The sequence below is a fragment of the Mustela nigripes genome, chromosome 4, assembly GCF_022355385.1.
Source record: "Mustela nigripes isolate SB6536 chromosome 4, MUSNIG.SB6536, whole genome shotgun sequence".
In the NCBI taxonomy this organism is placed as follows: Eukaryota; Metazoa; Chordata; class Mammalia; order Carnivora; family Mustelidae; genus Mustela; species Mustela nigripes.
The window spans coordinates 32,868,695-32,893,539 of record NC_081560.1 but is presented as its reverse complement, the minus strand read 5'-3'; the positions used below and the strand labels follow the sequence as shown (position 1 = coordinate 32,893,539).

Below are 24,845 nucleotides of genomic sequence, written 5' to 3'. Positions count from 1 at the left end.
AAAAAATTTGTACCCTTTTACCAATGTCTCCCTATTTTTGCTGCTCTCTCCACTCCCACCCCCTGCGATTCCAGCCCTTGGCAACCAGTTTTCTACTGTCTCTTTCTATGAGCACAACATTTTCTTTTAGATTCCACATAAAAATGATAACATACAATATTTTTCTTTCTCTGTCTGGCTTATTTCACTTAACATAATGCCCTCTGGGTTCATTTATATTGTGGCAAATCACAGGATACTTTTTTTTTTTTAGTCTGAATAGACATATACACCTCATCTTCATTCATCCACTGATAGATACTTAGGTTGTTTCTATGTCTTGGCTATCGTGAATAGGGCAGCAATTGACATGGAAGTACAGATATCTCTAGAGATAATGGTTTGTTTCTCTTTTTCTTCCCCTTTGGATAAATACCCAGAAGTGGGATTGCTGGATCATATGGTAGTTCTATTTTTAATTTCTTGAGGAAACTCCATGCTGTTTATTGGCTGTACCAGTTTGCATTCCCACTCAAACTGTGCAAGGATTCCCTTAATATCCCCACCAGCATTTGTTCTCTCATGTCTTTTTGATAATACCCATTCTAACAGGTATAAGGTGAGATCTCATAGTGGTTTTGATTTGCAGTTCCCTAATTAGTGATGTTAAGCACCTTTTCATGTTCATACTTTCTTTAGAAAAATTTCTATTCAGTTTCTTTGCCTGTTTTTTTTTTTCCTTTTTTTGCTGCTACTGAGTTACATGATTTCCTTATATATTTTGGATATTAAGTGCAATGTGTGCATTTATCAGTTATGTGTCAACCTATCATTCTTTTAGTTCCCAGTATTTCTCATAACTCTGCCTTAACACATGATACTTAGTCTGCCTCAAATTTCCTTAAACATTCATTTTGTCAGGTTAGCACTTTTTTCCCCATTCTTTACAATTCTACTCAGGCATTTCTGGCCCCGGGAAATCTCTAGTTTTCCCTTAGCCCTCCATTCTGGATAAGCTGCCTTTCCTGAGTACTCCAGTAGCACCCTTTGCTTATTCCTACCATCATTCTTACCACATTCTGTGGTAATATCTTCACTGGTTTCCTCATTAGCCACTTGAGAATATAGGCTATGACTTTTCGATCTTAGTACCTAACAAAGTTATCCTTATCTGGATAAAATACCTGTTTATCAAATGGGCACATAGTTATGACAAAGCCTCATATTTCAAATAAAATAATAAAATGCTGATTAATAAAAGTAATTTTTAGATAAAATCATTTTTCATTCTCTCCCCCAAGTCTCTAAAAACTAACTTATACAATTGGAGAGTTTCCAAAAGTTAAATTAGCATTGAAGAAATTCTAGGATGTTTCAGTCTCTTCCTTACACAAATACACACACACACACACATACACACACACACTCCATCATCCACTAGTTTGGAATGAAGATGGATCAAAAAACAAAGAAGGAGAAAAATGAGAGGAGAAGAAAAGTTGAAGATAGGTAGGATGAAAAGACAGGAATTCCAGAGCTTTATGCTTAATCCAAATTGGGAAAACATAATTCAGGCAATTAAAGGGAGAAAGGTAGAATAACTTCTCTGCTCCTTAAGGCTTTCTTGAGCCTTTCAACAGAGCTTCCCCTTTGAGTGTGTGTTACTGTCTGTATAAAGCACTTTAGGACACACCTTCTGGTGGACATTCCTCAGGCACTACTACCAGTAGAGGTGCCCTCCATGAAGTTTGCTTTTTGAATACATTGATTTTTTTTCTCACTACAAACCACCACTCTGTAATTTCAGGTTGAAAATAATGCGTGGGTTAAGGAAAAGAAGTCAAGAGTGAAGGTATTTTTCAGTAACACCCTTATTATGCCACAGGATTAGACTCCACAATGGCATCACTTCACGAGTCCCAGATACATTCTTAGTACAGAGAATGAGCTTTGCCTTGATGTAGATGCAGTAAGAATAGAAGAGAGTTTGGTTAGGGCCTTGGGGACTTTGGTCAGTGAGTAGGGTTGCCCACAGATTGAGATTTCTGGTACACAGATCTGGTCAGTAACAAGGGAAAAAGATGAGTAAAGAGTCTCACAGCACATTGGTAAAGAGGAAAGAAGGGACAAGAAGTGATGACAGTCATGGCAGGCTAGGATATAGTCATAGGTTTAAACAATATAATGGGGCCCAATTGAAGAACTCTGGTTTCATCTATCTTTCACCTCTCCTGGCTCTCCACTAAGACATTCATCAGCCTGGTTTCTATTGAGTGTGACTGCTCAGCATATAAACAGGCTAAGGCTCTTATACTCTAAAGAAAGAACTGCTTCTGTTGTATTGCTTAGTGCAGGGTAACTGGTGCTCTGTCCTTTGAGTAGCACTTAAAATTCAGTGAGTGAGTACATTAAAATTTGTTTTCTATTAACTAAATTGAAGAAAGCAGAAAAATTATATACACTAAGCATTAAAATGTGCTTCACTTGGAGCAACTTTCTTTATGAATCACCCTGTCACTCTGGCTCTGATTGAGGTGAGGTATGAAGCCTGTTAAAGCCAAACCACATGGACTTGGTCTGTTTCAGATCTGATTCACCTTAGGAAATGATGATAAAGAAGCAAACATTTTAACCCTTAGAATTCCAGAACCCCTATCATTGTAGAATTCTGTCTTTTGAATCCCAGAGATACCTCAAGAAGAAGATAGATGTATTTTTATTTCATTTATATGTAAATGCATTTGTACACATGTATAGAAATCCATACACACGTATACATAAAATACATCCTGCTCCAAGTATTTCTCTCTTCCTTCTTCACTAATCCAATTTCTGTCAAGACCTGCATCAACTTTGGCCTCCGCCATGAGCCTTCTCTAGCTATTGAAGCCCACACTAATTTTTTTTCCCGATCTTAAAGCATTTACCACCTGTACCAGTGTTTTTGGAACGTATCTATCAGCAATGTTCTTTGTATTTTGCATTTTTACTATTCTGTGTGTCTGCCTATGGCACTGGATTCATTTTTTTTTTTTTAACCTCAAAAAAGTTATATTAGATAGGTGTATATTTTCCTATTTCACAAGTGAAGAAGTGAGTCTTGGAGGTCCCGAGTATTCTCTCTAAGTTTGCACAGCTGATAAGGGCAGGACCACTCCAGAGCCCATGCTCTTCTTTAGACTGGGATAGTCACCTCTGGATGCAACTAAGAAGGTGTTTGGGGAACCTTACACTAAAAAGTTATAGAAGTGGAATTGAACAAGGAGATTCTGGAATCAAGAAAATTAGATTATAGGAGGCCAAGTATGAGATTTTCTTTAAATCAATAGAAATATTTATAAGAATTGATAGGTGGATATACACAATAAAAGAAAAGGAGAAGTCAAAGGTATCTGAAACCTAAAGGGAGAGGGTGGCTATTGATGCCATAAAGAAATAGGAATCTAGAAGAGTGAATTAGTTTGGAAAGAAAAGCGATGAGTTTGAATGACATCAAGGGCACATTCAAACTTGACCTAAAGGCAGTTGCAGAGACAGGGCTAGTCCTCAGAAGAGAGAATGCTGCTGGGCCTATGAAGTTAGGTCATCCCCACGAGGCAGCATCTATCACCTCATGAATCACTAGTGTGGAGCCAGCAGCCGGTTGGCCAGATGCCTTGTTGTATTACGTTCGGGGCCGTCTGAATTGATCGGGGCCAGAGATGAGACCCTTTCTCCCTTCCTGGAGACACATCAGCTCTTCTTTAACTGCTCCCCAGCTTTACTCCCCTGCTTGAGGTCTCTGATTATAAAGAACTCCGTGGCTGCTGAAGTCGTGAGGCAGGATTACTTCATCGAGGGGAGCCCGTGGCAGCGAAAGTATTGAGAAAGCATCTTTCTTTTCAGCGGCCCGCTGAGCACAACATCAAGCAGTTGTCTTTGTAGCACAAAACAACATAGTCACATTCTTAGCATTTGACCACACCGGCCTAACAGTCTGGCCTTGCATTAAGGACCCCAAAGAGAAGGGCCTGCTTTTTCAGAGAGCTGACTCTTCTGCATTTTACAGAGAATCGGGCTTCAATGTTGACATCTTAGACATTTGAGTACAGACTGATAGAAGTTAAATATATCTGAAAGAAACATAACCAGACACTGATGTTCAAAGCTCTTGCCCCTGCCTGCTGTGAGTTCAACAGCACCTCTCCCCATCTCACTAAATAAACAGAAGAGAGCACATGAATGAAATTTAGGGGAGTAAGTTATGTGGAATTCCTGAGATTAAAGCAGTTTTTAGCCAGCTATATAAAAAGTTCTAGGCAAAGAGGAACTATCTATTTTGAATTATATATCCCCTCAGAAAACCATCACTTGTCAATAGAATTTGGAGAAAGGGTGATTATGATAAAGTTTATATTAAAATGCTTCTGTTAATTTAGTCATGGGCAAGAAGGAAAAAAGGCTGGTGTGAGTGAACTGGCAAAGATTTTACAAAATGATACATTTTTAAAAATCTATCTGCAAGACTGATTTAAATTATCTATAGATGAGCTAAATCTGTCCTATAGATCAATTAAAGGAATCACTATTTTAAATATATCACATTCTTAATTATACTGAATTAAATGTAAATGCATATTCACTGCATGCATCATAATGTTAATTAGGGAAAACAGTTTGAATCAAATACATTGAGGTATCAGCACTTCAATTTTTTTTTTTATAAAAAAATGTATGTGTCTGAGGTAAAAAAAAAAAAAAAAAATTCCTGCCAAGTACTCATGGAAAAGTAAAGAAAGACTAAATCATTGTTTCAAAGCTTACAAATTTTAGATAATTCCCATTATTTAGCTCTATGACAGTATATAAGCCCTTGAGTTAAGAAAAGAGGTTTTTTAAAAAGTGTTTACCATTGGTTTTCAGAGTGGACTTCATATAATTACTATTATTATCATTTCTTTTTTAAGAGACAGGAGAGAGAACACGCACATGCAAGATGGGGGAGGAGCAGAGGGAGAGAGAATCTTAAGCAGACTTTTGGCTCAGTGCAGAGCTCCAGGCAGGCCTTGATCTCACCTCCTGGAGATCACAGCCTGCACAGAAATCAAGAGTCTGATGCTTAACCAGTTGAGCCATCCTGGGGCCCCCACAGAATTATTTTAGAGAAAGATAAACCTTCAACAATTAAATGCTTTCCAGAATTTCTTAAGGGATAGCCATGTAGAATTGTTGAGGCTCTTTTGGAGTAGCCTACGGTATTGGGGGACATTGATTGTTTACTGGTGGCATCTTAAATATCCTGAGCATTTATTCATTCCAGCAGCAGGCTAAAGGCAGTTAGGTAATTTCAAGCCCAGGGGAAGCATTGGAAAGCCATCTCATAGACCCCTTGCATCGCAGAATCGAAAGAGAACTTTGAGATCAATTCACTCAACCCCTTCCTTTATAGTCACACCTGAGGGAGGGGGTCGGATTGAAGACCCTTTTGCTGTGCAACCTAAGTTTGGTCCTTGCCCTGTGCAGCTGTTGATCATGTAACCACACAGTGCCTCAGTTTCCTCCTAGCATTCTTATGAGGATTCAGTGAATTAATATTTGTAAAGTATTTAGAAGAGTGTCTGATACATTATAAATACTCTGGACAAATGTTTGTTATATAAGTAAAATAAAACCCAGACCCAAAGAGATGACTCGATTTGCCTAAGGTCATGTGGTCATCAAGTCCCAGGTGAGTAGAACCAGCCCTGTGCTGTAGGCACTGTGCTGTATGCATGCTCGTTCTCTTCCACCAAGGCCTTGGGCCATCCCTGGAATGTGGGTTTGTCTCAGAAATACTGTAGGAACCTGTAAGTAGGAGTATAATGCAGTATAAGGAACATAGGATTTGAAATCAACAACTAGGATTCAAGGAGTCCCTGGGTGGCTCAGTGGGTTAAGCCTCTGCCTTTGACTCAGGTCATGATCTCAGGGTCCTGAGATCAAGCCCCGAATCTGGCTCTCAGCTCAGCAGGGAACCTGCTTCCTCCTCTATCTCTCTGCCTGCCTCTTTGCCTATTTATGATCCTTCTCTTTCTGTCAAATAAATAAGTAAAATCTTGTAAAAAAAATAAAACAAGTAGGATTCAAGCTCTGATATTTACTGACAACTCTTTGAACTTTAGTTTCTTCATCTGTAGAAATATGATGACCATAACAAATCCAATTCACAGACTTATTTAAAGGATCAGATGGAATAATGTAGTTAAAAAACTGTAACCCACTATGTAGATGATATTTAACATTATTACTGCGAGCTCCTGTGAATTGAGAAAAGCCATGAGAATGTCTCAGACCTGCTTAGGATGTCAAGAAATTGAGCTGGGGAGAGTTCTTAACAGGCTCTTTCCACTTTTTCACTTCCTTTTTATTCACTGCTTTCTGTTAAATTTTATTTTTGTTATATATACAAAAGAATCATGTACTCTGTGCGTGTGTATGTGTGTGTGCATGTGTGTGTAAGCAATAAAATAAAATGCTGAGTTCTCCATCATCAGGCTGAAAAAAGAGAATATTACTAAAGCCTTTAAGTCCCCTGTATGTCCCACCTCAATCATATCCCTCTCCCTCTCTGAAAAGTGGATAAACAATAATTGTGAATTGTCTTTCCCTTGCCTTTAGTTCCACTATACATGTGTACATGCCTAACAATATATTGTATTGAGTGAATTTTTTTCTTATTTCTTTTTCCCTCCTGACTCAGATATCTCAAGCCATATGGTATCTCCCTGTACCCTTATACTAACTGCCTTATTCTTTGTCACCTTCTCCCCTCTCCTAGCCCAATAAAATGTATTACTTCTGTCTTTCCACAGACCCTGTAAGGAGAGACTTTAGAAAAGAGCCAGACTTCTGGTTTACATGGCCAGGAGTGGGTGTCCCTAACTCAGGAGCTGGGGCATCAGCTGCTAAAGCAAATGCAAGAATGCAAAAATAGGAAGCATCTCATGTCAGCATAGCCACTCCTTAGATTCCTCCATGCTCTCTTGATCTTTCTCCTTAATGGAAAAAAAGACTTAGAAACAAATTGAGGCAGGTCTGGATGTCATAGTAAGGAGTTTGGCCTTTCCCTGCAGGCGTTTGGGAAGCAACTAAAGGTTTTGAAGAAAGGAGTGACAGCTCATAACTGCTTCAAGGCAGATGAGATCGGAGACAGGAAGGCCGTGAGCAAACAGCTAGCCTGGGGCAGGGGGGGCGGCTGGAGGACTGTAACCAGATTTCAGAGGGACTGAGCAACTAAGTAGTTGGATGTGAGAAATGCTCAAGAGAGGGGAGTTGGTGATGACTAAAATTTTAGAATTACCTAGATGGAAACATAGTCATGTTCACAAACCAAAATAGGCAACAGAGAGGAAGATTTGAGAGCCAAGCTGATCAGAATAGCCCAAAATACTAGTGGTCATCTTTATGCTGTTATCCAGAAAACAGTGATTAATTCCAGCTTTTCTCTCAGAAAAGGAATCAGAAGTGGGTAAATCTATATTTTCAACTTTGAAGAGTTGTAGGGTTTTTTACATGCTAATTGATAATTTTTGTTGACTGATTCCAACTCTTGGAGAGTTACAATTTCCCTGACTTTCGGTTTCTCTTACTTAAAATGAGGGGCTGAGGTAAGACGGTCCCTAAGGCCCTTTCCATTACTGTAATTATACAGTTCTTGGAATTTTGCCCAGAATAGTAAACAGTAGCAGAAGAAATTCATGAGCTTGAGAATCAGATAGAGCTGAATTCTAATGACTGTTCTAGTTCTGATGCCAGTTCCAGTGTGAATCAGCCACTGTAGCTGCATCCTTGTGTGCTCTGAGTCTCTTCCTCGTGAAAACTGAAAACCTGACAGGGCTGTGAGTCGGCTTATACCTGAAAACGCCCAACTCCGTGCCTGGCACAGTGTAGATGTGGGGTGAAGATTGATTTCCTCCTTCCCTTCTTTTCTTCCTCCTTCTCCCTTTGTTACCAAAAAGAGAGTGTTAGTCTGACTCCCCAGCTAGTGCTGGGGTGAAACCTTTGCAGACCCTTCCTTGGCTATTTTTCCAGAGAACTGCCTTCCACCAGCTATGTGCAGTTTTACCTCAGAGCAGAAGTCTTCCTGGCTTTGAGGGAACCACAAAGACCGGGAGACCCCTGGCAGCAGGTCTATAGTTGGTTTTCCTTCTGGACCCAACCCCACGCCAAATGCTGCACCCAAGAACTGTGTGTAAAGGGTGAGAACCCACCCCATCTTCCCTGCACAAATGAGCCTCAAACACATTTGCTTATTATCTTCAAGGGATATAGTGAATCAGACTGATTTTAGTCATATTTATACATGCTGTACCTTTGCAATGCCAAGAGCTTAAACCAAGGCTCCCTGGTGGTTAAAATACCACAATTCAAACTCAAAGACAGCATGGGGCTCTGTAAGCTAGTTCCTCCCACCCTGATCCCAATCACTGAGTTCATCAAGATTCTCAGCAGGAAGAGACAAGGAGTAGTCCCCTCTCCTGCAGTGAATACTGGAATGGTACTTTCTCCTAGTAGCTATTGCCCCCATCCCTCTCTTGCAGATCTCAGCTATGGAGAAAATGAAAAAGTATAAGGTTGGGATCCCCTGGCTTATAAAATTTAAATGTCACTTGGACCTGACATGATGTTTGTTTTTTAGCTCAAAATTGCACAACCTTTCAAGATCAAGCAGTTCTGTAGATCCTATTCCTGTGCAATGATTTTAAACTTGGGAATTTGTCTGGGGAGAAGTAGGGATATTATCCAATCAGTCCTTGAAGAGTCACCATTTAGAGACCTTTTAATTTCCTGAAGAAGTCTGAAAGTTAAGTATGAATAAATATACATAAATATTAATTGAGTCAGTACAGAGTTCTACATTTATGCCTGACATATGAAGGCACAAACTGGCTGAAGTTTGGTTGTGTTACTTTCCCTCCATTTAAAAAAGATCCAGGAGTTCTTGCCGGATTGTAGGCACTTGGAGAGCTCTCTCAGCTCCATTCTTTTGCTGGCCGGGTTCCGCAAAGCAGACAAGGAAGCAAGCTGGGTAGGCAGATGGGTACCTTATCTCTGGGTACCTTTAGATAGAGTAATTTCTAAGGAAGCTATTATTAAATGCCTACTGTGTGTTAAGCACAATACAGGGTAGGATGATAAAAGATGAATGAGACCATTTCTGACCTCTTGTTGATAGAAAGCTGCCTCTAATTTACAATCTATGACTACTCCACATGCAGCAAATTGTTTTTGTGTTCCAATGAATCCATCATATCTCTGCAAGGTCAAATTTGAGGCTTTAAGTTACCAAGATGCCTGCTAGACATAGAAAAAGTAAAAACAAGCAAGAAAAGGAACAAAATAACCACAATGCTGACCCTGAAGAGCAGTCACCTCTGAAATGGATACTTGAGAGGATCTTTGACTTAAAACTGGTCTTTGCTCCTTTAAGCAGCTTCCATGGCTGTGTCTATCTCTGCCAAATGGATGATTGATCACCAATGGAAACTTAATTACCAATTAATCGGTTACTATTGAATTGCTGGTCCGTTTCAGTTATCTGCCACTCCTTAGAGCAATCCATAGTACTTCAGTGAAGAAAAGCTTCTAATTAAATAGTGAAATAGCATTCATTAATATATCAAAATAAATGTCTAGAACCAGAACATTTCATCAATTACAAGAGTGAGTAAGTTTAGCATCTCTGAGACTTTGTTAATTATTTCCACTTATAATGAGGAAATATTCTGTGTATTCCATGTGACAGAATTTTGATATTAAGGAATAAGGCTGTTTTACATAAAGATACCTAAATTCTCTATTTCACTTTGTTGTTCAACACTAAGTCCGAAATGTACTATGGCAGCTTTCTGATTATTATAAATACAGTAAGATGATAATAGAGAACTCCTAATCTTCAAGTCATTTTCCTTAACTTGAAACTACATACAAAAATATGTAAAAATAGGGGCGCCTGGGTGGCTCCAGGCTGCCTTCGGCTCAGGTCATGATCTCAGGGTCCTGGGATCAAGTCCCGCATCAGGCTCTCTGCTCGGCAGGGAGCCTGCTTCCTCCTCTCTCTCTCTCTCTCTGCCTGCCTCTCTGCCTACTTGTGATCTCTCTCTGTCAAATAAACAAAAAAAAATAAAATCTTAAAAAAAAATGTAAAAATAAACTTTTTCTTCCAAGTTAGACGACAGTTCCTTATTATATCCTCTTGCCTCCTGTTTTCTTCCCCAAATTTACCAATTTCCAGATGTCTTACAAGTACAGTCAGGAGCCAAACACTCTATTTGTCTCTTATTATAAACTCTTAACTACACCTATTCCTGGAAGAAAAAAAGAGCTTTAGCAATAGTAGTTTATATCTCCACACTTGTCCCCCATCTACTCATAATTGATTCACTTACTTGTTCATTCACTCGATATTTATTAAGGATATATGTGTGATATTTCACCTACTACTAACAATACAGTGGTAAAAAGTATGGTTTCTGATGGCAGGGACATCCGTCATATAATCCACAAGCAAATAGTAGTTGCAGCTATGAGTGCTATGATACTTAAGTAAAATGTATTATGACAGTAGATAATAGAAGCATTTGACCTAGATTTAAGATCAGAATAGGCCTCCTAAGGAAATGATGACACACTACAATCTGAAGGAGGCATAGCAGTTAATAGTGGAAGGATCACTCTAGTAACATGTACAGAGGCCCTGTAATGGGAGGACACATGGCATAACTGAGAGAATGCCAACTCACTGTAGCACTGAGTGCAAAGGAGGGCACCATGAGGATGAATTTGGAATGTTCAGTAGGATCCAGATGATACTGAGCTCACCAGGCCATGTTAAAAAGTTTTGTCTTTTATCCTGAGAGCAATAGGAAGACATTGTTTTAAACAGAGTAACATGACAAGATTTGTGTTTTAGGGGGAAAAAAATCTGCCTGCAGTGTAGAGAATGGATGAGATCAGATATGGCAGATCTAATTTGGAAGCCATTGTAGTAGTTCAGGAATTAGAAGGGGTGGTTTGGATAAGGGTCAGAGCATGGAGATAGAGAAAACTGGATGGATCCTGGAAATATTTAGAAAGAACAATTGATGAAAATTGGTGATGGACTGTACATGGGGAGGAATCAGGGATGGCACCTAGATTTATGACTTGTGCCTCTGGAGAAATGGTAGAGCCATTCACTGGGGGGGTGTTGCATCATCACCTCAGGCATGGGGGTAGAATGTGATTTCTACTTTGGTCATGTTGAGCCTGAGGTCTTGGAGACATCTGAGACATCTGTATTTCACAGGCAATTTGATAAATGCACAGTCAGTGCAGAGGAGAGTGTAGGGTGAAGGTACAAATGTGTATGTCAACTGAATAGTGATAGACATCACAGGAGAGACTGAGGCTGCCTAGGGAGAGTGTGAAGGGTGAGGAGAGGAACAGCCCTCGAATGGAGCCTTGAGAACCCCTGACACTGATAGCCAGGCACAGATGGTCCTGCTCAAGGACTCAGTGTTGCAATCTGAGAAGCAGAAGGAAAGGCAGGTGTCCAGGTGAAGGAAGAGATCCATGGTGCTTAACTGACATATATTACTGAACAATATTTTTTTAAAAATCTGAAGCTGAGGGATGCCTGGGTGGCTCAGTTGGTTAAGCCATTGCCTTCAGCTCAGGTCATGATACCAGAGTCCTGGGATCGAGTCCTGCATTGGCATCCTTCCTCAGTGGGGAGCCTGCTTCTCTCTCTGTCTCTGCCTGCCACTCTGCCTGCTTGTACTCTCTTTCTCCCTCTCTCTCTTTCTCTCTCTCTCTGACAAATAAATAAATAAAATCTTTTTAAAATAATAATAAAAAATAAAAAATAAATAAAAATAAAAATCTGAAGCTGAGCCTAAAAGAAAAATACCTGACTGAGTGACAATTGCCTTTTTTATAAGTTGGTAACTATGGCATTTGATGCACAGCTTTTACATTCTTTTGAGCCTTTCACTGTAATGGTGACAAATACTTCAGGGGTATTCTCTAGGTCCTAGGTTCTATGGTAATAAAGTTCTATATATTAGCTCATGTAACCTTTACAACAGCTCTGCAAGGTAGGCAAATCTCTATAATTCTCTCGATTTTACTTGTGGAATGGATAACCTGAATTTCACAAACACAGAGAGATTATAGGGACTATGTAAGGTAAATAAGCATGAAAGACTAGGATTTGATGCAGGAACTTGAGTTTGGGGTCTGTGCTCTACTGCCTCCCTGTGAATTATCTATTAGCTATCCCCCCCTACCACCTCATTGCACACAAATGCACAAAGGCACACATTTTAAGATATATAATGTATTATGTATGACTCTAACATTTATTCCAGTTGAAATCCATCTTATTGGACATGTCTGCTAGAAGCATTACCTTCACGCCCAGTTTTGGTTTGTTTTTGTTTTCCTTTTACTAGCACCACTAAGTTTCATATTTATGTATGCACATACTCATCCAGAGTGCAAACCTCAATAGTAAGGTTTATCCCAGGTAACGTATCTGTACACACATGGCAGCACCTAGCAGTACTGGAGCCATGTAGGTCACTAGAGTAATTTCTAGCCCATCTGGGGCACTCTGTTTATTTGTACGGCTATCCTTGCCGTTCTCCAAGCTGTGAAAAGACACACTGAGAAGTTTTTTTACCAGCTTGTTCGCATCTGGACTCACATTGATTCTATGACCATATTTTATTCCAGACACTTTTGAGAAATTCATCCGGCTGTGAAGTGCGCAGTGATGAATATCGAACGGAGTTTACCACAGCTTTGCAGCGTGTTGACTTATTCATGGGTCAATTCAACCAAGTCCTCTTAACATCTATATCTACCTTCATTAAAGGAGACCTCACCATTGCTAATCTTGGGACGTCAGAGGGTCGCTTCATGCAGGTAAATGCTTTCTAAGAGTGGCTGTGTCTGTTTTACCTGGTATGGTGCAATTAGTTTGGTGTTTTGTTTGTTTGTTTGTTTGTTTGTTTGTTTTTTATAGTAAGGCATTTGGAAATATTATAAAGTGAAAATCACAGTAAAAGCTAGAGACAGACTGAGAACAAAACAATGAAGCCGGGTCTACTCATTATGAAGTTTATGGCCTATTTTTATTAAGTTCTTGAAGCTTTCAGCTTAAATGTAGTTAAAAGTTTTCTTCCCCAGAATGGTTTGGGATTTTGTTTGTTGTTGTTATTTTCCATTCATGATTTCCATCACATGATTGGAATAAAATGAAACAATTAAAGCACTTCCAGGCGATGTTTTCCTATTTCAAGGGAAGCTACGGATCAAAGGAGAGCTATTGTGTGAACCGTGTGTCTCCATGAGAAGAAACATTCACATCATTGAGAAATATTGGCAGGAGTTAGAAAAGGACGTTATCATCAAGATCCCATTGTAACTCCAGCTCTTCTGATTCTGCAAAACGATGTAGTCAGACACAAAGAAGTTCAAATACTGGGGGGGAAAATACAGATTTTATTAAGAAATGCTTTTAATGGATAGCAACATACTTCCATACAATAAAAATTCACATTTCAGACTTGCAGTTATCGTGTTCCCTAGATACAAGAATCAGTACTTTGCAGAAATTAAAATGTTCTTGTGTTGAATCTCTTTGACTGCTTTAATAGTTATTGGGTAGTGCTTTCAACATGAGTTCTTCAGTAAGTTCTTGATTTAAAAGTTTTTTTTTTTTTTTTTTTTTATTTATTTATCAGAGAGAGGGGGGGGAGAGAGTGAGCACAGGCAGACAGAATGGCAGGCAGAGGCAGAGGGAGAAACAGGCTCCCTGCTGAGCAAGGAGCCAGATGTGGGACTCGATCCCAGGACGCTGGGATCATGACCTGAGCCGAAGGCAGCTGCTTAACCAACTGAGCCACCCAGGCTTCCCAGTAAGTTCTTGATTAATGCACAATGACCATAGCATCCATGGAAATGTTGACTTTCTACAAATACTAGAAATTTCTTCTAAAGAGAGAGTCTTACTCCAAAATCATCTGATCTAATTACATCCTAGTCAGACAGTGACTTCTAGAAAACCAGTTGAGGACAATGATGTTTTCCTATGACTTGGCCATCTGCACATCCTCTATCTGTATTCTATTATAATACATATTTTTTTTAATTACCACTGTGTTTATAGTGTATGGATACTGGTTATTGCCATAATTTAAATCATGCTTTTCTTGTACTAGTTGGGCACAGTGGGATTTTTTTCAAAGTCATAAAACATCTAAATAAAACCTTCCTAGTTCAGGGGCGCCTGGGTGGCTCAGTGGGTTAAAGCCTCTGCCTTCGGCTCTGGTCATGATCCCAGAGTCCTGGGATTGAACCCCGCATCAGGCTCTGTGTTCAGCGGGGAGCCTGCTTCCTCCTCTCTCCTGCCTGCCTCTCTGCCTACTTGTGACCTCTGTCTGTCAAATAAATAAATAAATAAATAAATCTAACAAAAACAAAACAAAACAAAAACTTCCTAGCTCAAAACTAATCATGTAGATCTTGTTATCTAAATGCTCCCACACCTGATCTCCCATCCTCCCACTGCTTCATTATTATACTTTCTCCCCACTCCTCTCTCTCCCCCAACCCCGTGTTCTTATTTACCCACCTCCAACCATTTCGTTCTGTCTCAACTCCTTAAAATCTGAAGGCTGGATATCTAGTCCCCCCCTATACTCATGAGCATTTTAAAGTATTTGAAATATAATTGTATCAGTTATCCTTGTAAAATACATACTGTTATTTTCAATGTTTTTAATTGACATTTTGTATAATATTCTCTAGAATTCTAAGGAATTTGAAGGGGCATGAGAGAATCTGGCATCTGTTGAATTCTTAATATGTTCACTATATTGACTTTTTATCTTTACTTTTGCTTTTTTTCTAAATTGTTTATTACCTCATCCACCCAGTTTCATATTAATAATAAGCTTTCCAAAGTCACTTTAGGTCTTACATTCTTTTACATCAGAAAGTTCTTGGCCTATTTCCAGATTCTAAAGTTATAATAAAATCCCATTTTTAGGTAGATTTCTCTAATAACTGAGTAAATTCTGCTGTGTGACAGATTCTACCGCCTAAGTGCTATGTCGTGCATCAGTCTCATTGTAACAGAAATGCTGTGACAAGTGTTTTATTCTTGTCTCCCAGCATTTTCATAAAAGAAGCTATATTATGCCCATTATCTGTGCATCCAAAACATTAAAGATGAAAATAAGTAAGTAGATACTTACTTTATGTGAAGTGCTGATATCACTGATTTTTTTTTTAAACCACATGGTTCTTAATTCATCAGATATATATTGGGAACTTACTAACTTTGCTCTACTAGGCAAATAAGGAAAGCAAAGGAAGCAGTGACACAGAACCTGCCTTTAAGGAACTAAAGTTTAATTTTTTAAAAAAGGATTTTATTTATTTGAGGGAGTGAACAAGAGAGAGCACAAGACAGGGGAGGGGCAGAGGGAAAGGGAGGAGCAGACTGCCCACTGAGTGGGGAGCCTATTATGGGTTTGGATCCCTGGACCCCGGGATCATGACTTAGCTGAAGACAGACACTTAGCCACTGAGCCACCCAGGAGCCCCTGAAACTTTAGTATGAGAGATAAAAACCTGCACCTGATATCAAGATAGCAAAAGACAAAGACACACAGACAAAGGGCTGTTGAGACCCACATAGGATTCATTTCTCTGACACTTGTCCAAGAGAATTCCATTCCCTTAAATTTTATGTAAATAAACTCAAGGCACTTGAAGGATCAAATAATCAACATCACTAAAATCCAGTTTGTTTACAGCAAATAATGTTGGGGGAGGAGTCAGTCATGGCATGCAGTAAAGACCTTCCAGCTTAAGCTTGCCAAGCAGTACTACCAGTTCTGTAAATGTTTTGACTGCTATAAAGTGCTAAATCTGTGGACAGGACTAAGTTCCTACAATTCGTGTCTTAATAATACTGTGGAGTTTCTGTTATAAAATAGAATGAACATAATTTTTTTTTTCCAAAGACAGCTGTCATATATGAAAAGGAACAGAAAAATGATTTTTACTTCCTTCCTACCCTGAAGCCTAAAGTCAAAGTTGCTTTGCAAATGTTTTCTCTCAAGAGTTTGCAGCTGTTTCTGCCTTTCCTATTGTGCTTATGTTCAGCTCTGGCTGGGAATACAAGCTTCAGCCCCAGCTGTCGGGTGTAAAGTGAATCAGGTATTTCACAGTGGTTATTTGGTTAGAAAGAATTATATTGTTTAGCTAACAACATTTTATGTATGGCAGAAAAGACATGTTTTACATGTTCCTAACATTTAAACATGTGTAACTTATCTCATACAGGTGCAACTCCATATACTGAAATATACTGATGTGTACATGTATTAGAGTTTATCTGTAGCTGCTGCTCAACATAGATGCAGATTTCAAAACCAGTTTTTATTTATGTGATCACCCTCTTGGGATGCTTTGAAGTAAAATAATATGATAAGTCCTATTAGGATAGTATAAGTAAACAGTGAGAACAGAGCTTCTTACAAATTTTAGAGGGGGAGGGGATGTTGAAGAGAACAAAGCTCTGGAACACTAGTGCTGTGTGCAGGGCTACGTGGGAGAGGGAAGACAGTTACTCATGAAGATCACAGGACTAATCACAGGGATTGCCTACGTCTCCCCTTCTGAGCTCCTCATCTAATCAACTTGCAAAAACAATGCCTGATATATATTATAATTTTTTTTTAACATCTCTTGTATAAGGCCTTTAATCTCTAGATGCAAGGCATTGCTGTTAAAATATTCGTGCATGATTGTCAGGCCAGGGAGAGGGATTGTATCCTATATCAGGTGTGCTGGGGGTGGGGAGGCACTTTCAAGACTTGTTTCAAGTTCAACTCCACAAACACTTATTGGGCAGCTATCTTGTGTGCATACAGTGGCCACTGCCTGGGCACTGTCACTTTCCCCACCTCCAGCATCTTTAGGACTTTGTTTTACAAAAACCCAGTCTGACTCTGAAGGGATATTCAGAACACTGGTTGGGAGGCTAAGTAGGTGATACCCAGGTACTCAGTCTTGGGCAGAAGGAATGGATGGAAGACTGTGAACCTCCAGAAGTAAGCTTGCATTTTACTTAATTTAAGAAAATATTGGCAAGAGGCACCTGAGTGGCTCAGTTGGTTGAGCAACTGCCTTCAGCTCAGGTCATGATCCTAGAGTCCCAGAATTGAGTCCCACGTTGGGCTCCCTGCTCAGCTGGGGGTCTGCTTCTACCTCCGACCTTCCTTCCCCCTCTCATGCTCACTCTCTCTCATTCTCTCTCTCTCAAATAAAATCTTTTTTAAAAAAAAATTTGGCCAAGAAATACAAACCAAAATCACAATAAAGTATCACTTCACACGCAGTGGGTTGGCTATAATCAAGAAAACGGAAAATAACAAATGTCAGTGAAGTTGTGGAGAAATTAAAACCCTCACATATTGTTGGTGGGAATGTAGGATTATACACACCTATGGAAATGGCATGGCAGTTCCTCAAAAGATTAAGTATAGAGTTACCACAAAATCCAATAATTCTACTCCTAAGTGTATACCCGAGAAATGAAAATATATATGTTCTTATAAAAAGTTGCATGTGAATGTTCAGTGTAGCAGTATTCACAACAGTGGAAATAACCCAAATGTCTGTCAGGTAATGAATGGATAAATAAAATATGTTATGTCCATATAATGGAACATTATTCAGCAGTAAAAAGTAGTGAAGTACTGATACATGTTCCAACATGATGAACCTTGAAAACATTATGCTGAGTGAAAGAAGCCAGTCACAAAAGACAAGATATTGTAGGATTCCATTCGTGTAAAATGTCTGGAATAAGAAAATCCATAGAGATAGAATGTAGATTAGTGGTTGCAAGGGACTGGAGGGCATGAGCATGAAGAAGGTGGTGGCTATAGGGTGCTGAGTTTCTGTTTGAGATAATGACAGTGTTCCATAATGATTTTGGTGATAGTAGCACAAATCTGTGACAATACCAAAAACCACTGAATTGTGCATTTTTTAAAAATGGAGAGTAGGGCACCTAACTGTCTCAGTGGGTTAAGTGTCTGACCCTTGATTGGCTTGGGTCCTGATCTCAGGGTCATGAATTCTGGCCCAGCATGGAGCACTTAAAAAAAAACAAACCAAAAAAAAAAAAAAAAAGGAGAGAAAGCCACATACAAACATCTCATGTTAAACTATATTCGTCATTCTTAAGGAAAATTAAATTTTAAAACAATTTAACCAAAAATAAATCTCGGAATGCCAGGCTGGCTCAGTCAGTTAAGTGTCTGCCTTCACCTCAGGTCATGATTCCAGGGTCCTGGGATTGTGTCCTGACTTGGGCTTTTTTTGCTTGTGACGAACCTGCTTCTCCCTCTGCCTGCTGTTTCCCCTCCTTGTGCACACGCACTCACTCTCTCCCACTCTCTCTCTCTGACAAATAAATAATAAAATCTATAAAATAAATAAGAATTTGAAAAATAAATCTCTGTGTATGGGCTAAGAATCTGGCCTTAATGTTTTGAAGATATATCACACAAAATTAATTTATTTAGGTTTATGGATTTTTAGAGCCTAGCCACAAAGGTTTTATTTTACTTGTACATGTATTTCTTCCTCATGTCCACTCCCAGATAATTTGAGATCATAGCTACAACAATCAAGTACCTTTGGATTCCTTCCTAACTCCCTCACACCCAAATATATTAGTCTTGCATTTTCAGGAGCATTAAAGAAAAAGGGTTTGTGGGGGGGAGCAGTTTGAAACCTAAGCATTAAAGATTAGTTCTCAACATAGTCATAGATAATTGCCAGTCTTCTATTCATACTAATTATCCTAAGAATTAAATTTAAATGCTAGATTCAGTTCTGTCCTTAGAAGTATCTCCATGACAACCAAAAGGAACTTCAAATTTCTTTACAAAAAAAAAAAGAAAGAAAGAAAACTTGCTACAGGGATATTTTGAGGTTAAAGTGGTTACTCCATTATTTGGAATTCTAGCAATAAGATAAAGGGAGGATTTAATGATAGAAAAGCATTCTTGGCATTTTATAGCAGTAGGTGTCCCTGCAGAGAAAGGGCTAATGATCAACACAAAGGTATTTCCATCTGAGATATGGCCTCTGCTTAAAACTCCAGGTATTTCACTTTTCCCTACAGCCTTCCTGTCTTCTCTGATTCATTCCATTTTCTGCTTGAAGCCACACTCATCCTAGCTCGTGATCAAAAGTAGATCTCACTGGCTCTAGTAGTAACATTTCCTCTGTGCCATCAAAAACTATTTAGATGTAGAGTCTCTCTCCTTAGGCACACTTGCAGCCAAGATTACTGAAACAAGGAGTATTTGGCAAGGCAAATATATTGTGAAATTTGTTTTAATGCTTTGACTCACGAATGACTCTTGAGAGCTCGGAGTTGAAGCTTTTTATTGGTATTTACTCTGGTGCTCCAAGAGCGTAGCAGTTGAGTGTTTTTAAGAAGAGGTCAAGCAAATCGGATTCTGGCATTAGATAAAGCTCCTTGTAAACCTGACTCTTATACTTTCTAGCTGAAATTTTCTGTTATATTTTCTTTATGGAAAAACTAATAGTACCTACATTGTAGGATTATTGTGAGAAGTAAACAAAAAACCATGTAAAGCTCTTAGCACAGTGACTAGCTCGGTCACCCCACGTATGGTGCTCTCCAGACAAAAAGTCTCAACAGGGAATACGTTAAATCAATCTTCCCAACTTCCAGAGATTCAAAGAGATTCTTTATGAAAAAAAAGACAAACGTTAATCCTTTCTGGGCAATGAACATTTGAATGGGCTTCGGATACCTGATAAAGTCAAAGATGACCTAGTAATTAGGAAGGGATTACTTATTATAAATATGGGAAATGATATTAAAGAGGAGAAAAAGGAGAAAAAGGAGAGTGCTAGGAGTTGATTGTTATGTAGCAGGTCTGAATAGAAAGGAAGCTACAAGAGAGAGGCAAAATGCAAATGTTCATAGGAAGGTTCAGAGGGGTGAATAATCTTCAGTAAGTGAAAACTACAGAATAAGGCATAGAATAGAGTCCAGTTATTAGAGAGGCTGGGGTTTGATTTTGATTTTGATTTGTGTGTGAGAGGAACAGATTTTTTTTTTCACCTTCGTAGTTGGAAGTGATTGGCAACAATCAAATATGAAAAAAAAAAAAAAATGGGGGTGGGCAGATAGGAAAAACAAGTGGTGAGCACCAGAAGTGAGTCAAAACTAAAAAACTGAATAACTGAAATCTGGATAATTTGGGATAGAGGTGTTAAAAGTCTGATAGCCTGATACTCTGCTTGTAACCTGCACCCAGCGAGGAGGTAGGACTGGTAATTGAACATCTTTTTGCTTTGGCTACAAAAGTCAGAGATAACTATTTGGCCCTACATTTAGGAATAACAACAGTTTTCATCCTTTCTCATCCTGACCAAATGACCTTTGATGCATCATTTAACTTCTGTGCAAATATAAGCCACCCTGCTTAATGGAGATGTTTTGAAAGTGCTGAGTGTTTGGGATAGAACAAGTGTTAGAACAAAATGTCATGATGTTTAGCTTTTATGGATGTATGTGAGTTTGGTTCATTTCTCTATCAACAACCCACTGTCTGGGAGCAAATTAGATACTTTGGGAATCTTCCCAAATTGTTTCAAGCGTCTAGACTCCTTGTGCTGAAGAAAAATTTGCAACTAGTTCCCCAAAACATTTATATGTTGTGTGTAAGTTTGTTAGAGTATTAAGCATTTAATTACACCCGTAATTTTTATTCCCATTTTACAAATGAAAAGGCTGAGGTGGAGGGAATGGTTATTTAATCATCATCTCACAGATTCCCATGTTTGTACCATGATTTCATACCCATGACAAATGAGTATACTTTCAATGAAACATAAAAGGGTATTTGGAATGTTGGACAAAGGCAGTTTCAAGCCCAAGGCTTTACTCAGCCTCCTGCACCTCATATAGATATAAACCTATTGCCTATTTAAGAATAAAATGCTTTCTGAGCACTCCTAAACTCTCTGAAGGTCTTAGTGTTCATCTCTGATAGTGATTCTGACTTTTTAAAAATTTTTAAAAAGATTTATTTATTTGAGAGAGAGGGAGTAGGGGCTGGGGGTGGGGGGACGGGCAGAGGGAGAGGGAGAAGCAGACTCCTTGAAGAGCAGGGCTTGATCCCTGGACCCTGAGATCATGACCTGAGCCAAAGATAGACCTTAACCAACTGAGCCACCCAGGCACCCTAGTCATTCTGATTTTATCCCTGGACATCATTATTACTGGGTTCTAGCAGTTAGAGAAGATGTAAATTATATAGCTGAGAAACATCCCAAATTAGAAATACCTGAAAGCAAGAATGACACAAGTCATCAAACCTTCTTTCCAAAGCATTGTTAAAACCATCAGACCTTATTATAAAACCAGGTCAAGAAGCAGAACTTCGTAATCCAAGAAATGACATAATAACATCTGATTAGACAATGGTTTATAAAAACAACAGCACATTATTTTAAAGCACCTGAAGGCCTATTTTGACCTCAGAAGATCCATAAATATGGCTTAAGAGTAGCAAAGTTGGAACTAAACCCAGATCCTCCAGACTCCCCATCCACTCTCTGTTCCATTACATCAAGGAAAGCTGCCCATTGGGGCAGGGAAGGAGAATAAATTTTTAAAAAGTTATCTGAAATCCTTGTAACATAAGTGAAGTCTTCTGTTCTGGGGAGAGCTTTGGCTCCTCCAGTTCCCAATGAAATTGTGAGGATTTATCTGTATGTGCTGGCTGATTGACTGAAAGATCTCCTTCCCTATACACAATTAAAAGGTCATATACAAAAGTCTGCCTTGGGGGTTCAGATAAACTGTCTTCAAGACAGATTAGGAGATGTCGTATTGATTTACAATGAGATCAACTACTGGGCCTTTAGTTCAAATACCCATGAGCTCTTCTAATCTGTTATTAGCATTATCATCCACATTTTCCACTATGTTTAAACTGAGCTTGTTGGACTGAAGTCATTTCTGTTTTGTCTCTCAGGTTGTGGTTTCTCGATCAGGATCATCAACCCCTCATGTGAATTTTCGCCTAGATTCCCACCCTGTGTCTCCTGAAGCCATTGTGGAGCACCCATTAAACCAAAATGGCTACACACTGGTTGTCACTGGGAAGAAGGTAAGCCCTATTTCCACAGGAAGGTTTTTCCTGAGTGGATATGTATAGTTTGCTTTATATGGTCCTTTTTCACTTCTCTCTTGGTCTTGGATTCACCTCTTCTCCCTCTGATTATTATTATTATTCCAGAGATGTTCTGAAACGAAGTTAGATTTTTATTCAGAAAGATCGGACCAAAGGGAGGTGCTTTTCATAATGTGTATTTCTCCTTTTGTCCTGTATTTCTCAATGAGAAAAACACACAGAATGAGAATTACGGTCCTAAGGGCAGAACTCTAGTGCAAGTAGATAAGTCCTGAAAGGTACATTGGAACCTGTCACCAACGGGTAATCCCTCTTCTCTGAGAGAAGGAGGTGCATCTTGATGCCAAATGATATGTAAACTTACTTAGAATTTCCCAGGGGTTCAGGTGTGTTTTCCAGCCGCTTAAATTATACTCTCTTGGTATTTTAAAATTATCTCAGACAGAGCAAAATGCCCCTACTAAATAAAACCTCTAACAATGCATGACAGTCCTTGTGTTCCCTGGACAGTAATGGTGGTGATTATCACATATGCACTAACAACAGAGGGAAGGAAGGAATTTGGGTTTTTGTTTAAAGCACTTAATCATTATTACAAGATTTTCACACACAGGTGCTATCCCTAGTAGACTCCATACAATTATATTTACATGTATCTTTGGTGTATTTAGTTTTCATTGAACAAACAAACAAAAAAACCCTCTGGAAGCTCTTTCCATCACTTTTCTTCACAGATCACCAAGATCCCACTGAACGGCTTAGGCTGTGAACATTTCCAGTCCTGCAGTCAGTGTCTCTCCGCGCCTCCCTTTGTGCAGTGCGGCTGGTGCCATGATAAATGTGTGCAGTTGGAGGAATGCCCCACTGGAACATGGACTCAGGAGATCTGTCTGCCTACAATCTATGAGGTAGGAATCTGTCAGCCGTCATGTATGTTTTTTGGTAAACATAAATCCCATTAACGAAAAAATTCTAAATTCAGTTTCTTCATTTAGCTGTGAGACATCAGCAAAAGCACCATCTTTTTCCAAGGTTTTCCTTCCGGGTGACATACTTGAGTCCTGTACCTGAAATACTTGCTTTATACTCACTAAGTAGTTCTCTCCTTGAGCCAGTTGCTCTCCCTTAGTGCTTTGTGAATAAAAGAGTGGTGGCTGCTGAGCAACTTTGCTTCCCATTTCCTCACCCTGGGACATTTTCCCTCCTGACCAAATCTGACTCAGTGATTGCTCACCACCCACTTAATCTACCAGGTGCCCAAACATGAGCCTCAAGCACACATAGATCTGCTCATGGCACAACCCAGACTCTTAAGCTGAACCATGCAAGCTAGGGATGCCATGCTGTGGCAGCAAGGGCAGAAGATTTCTTCCTCTCTATGTATGGATGGTGACCTTGTCTCATCACACATAAGGCTAGCGGTTACTTCACAGGCCAGTGTAGGAGGCAGGTGGACGGTGAACACCTATGGTGGCTATGTGCCTTCTCTCAGAGTTCCTGGAAGAACAGTGTAGGTGCAACTGATTACTAATGCTAACATCTATACTCTGTGAGCCACTTCATTCTTTAATTCATTCCAAAAATATTTATTAACTGCATACCATATAGCTGCACTCTTCTAGACATTAAGGAAGTGTGGTCTGAACAAGAAAAAAGTGCCTCCTCCTATTGGAGAACTCAGCTTCTAGCAGTGAGCCCAGTCATGGCATTGTGGCCGCGCTTATTCCAACTCTCTGCTGCCTTATTCATTTAAGCAAATAGCCAGTACTGTAAAAATCTCCATGGCAATTTTTTAAATGTCTCGATCCAAATGCATTTTTGCTTGAAAATAATTCCCTATGAAGACACAGTATGTACCTTCCCTGCTCACGTATAGAACAGTTGGACTTTAGTAAATGATTCTTGTGAAAGACTCAAATTAAAGGTCTTGGTCGCCTGGTTCAAGCCCAAGTAAACAAAGTGTGCAAGTCAGAACAAGAACCGCCCCCCAAGCGCATGGCTGTTTTCATTTAGTTACGGTTTGGGGCAAGATTTGTGCAGGGTGACTGGATTTTAAATCATTTTCTGTTAGGTGAAACACAGTGGTTAAGATTTAGCTTGATTGGAAGATAGTAAGAAAACTTAAATCTATACTGTGGTAGTATGCACACTTTTTTTGGTTTAGTATATTTTTAAAACCATGTGCAATTTTATACTTTTTTAAACACAGCCTTGGCAATTTGAGACACTAGAAATCTGAACTCAGAAATTCCGTGAAAGAGATATGGGGAGAGTACATGTGTGTATGTGTGTGTGTGTGGGGGGGGTGTTATACATTCAATTGAATCACAACAATTTTATTTCAAAAATAGCTAAACTTGTGTTTTAAATACAGGGAAGGTTTAGAGCCTGTACAAATGGAACATTTAATTTGACCAATATACTTCCTTCTGTTATTTATGAAAGCCATATTAAAATGGTTTTTTAAAGACAACCAAATACTTTAGGATTTTCTGGAACCAGAGAATCTCTCACAGTATTAAATCTCCCTCTGTTCTCACCTTTCCTAACTTTCTGTAGTTGGTGAATTTAAAAGGTTGCATTGCATTGTGCACG

General features: G+C 39.2%; 1 protein-coding gene across 1 annotated transcript in view; it reads left to right on the top strand.

Moving 5' to 3' along the window:
- MET (MET proto-oncogene, receptor tyrosine kinase) overlaps nucleotides 1-24,845 on the top strand; it is a 111,829-nt gene that overhangs the window by 43,005 nt on the left and 43,979 nt on the right. The window contains exons 3-5 of the mRNA XM_059396524.1: nucleotides 12,715-12,906; nucleotides 22,092-22,226; nucleotides 22,985-23,158. Of these exons, the coding sequence (XP_059252507.1) occupies nucleotides 12,715-12,906; nucleotides 22,092-22,226; nucleotides 22,985-23,158 (501 nt within the window). The remainder of the gene's footprint in view (nucleotides 1-12,714; nucleotides 12,907-22,091; nucleotides 22,227-22,984; nucleotides 23,159-24,845) is intronic.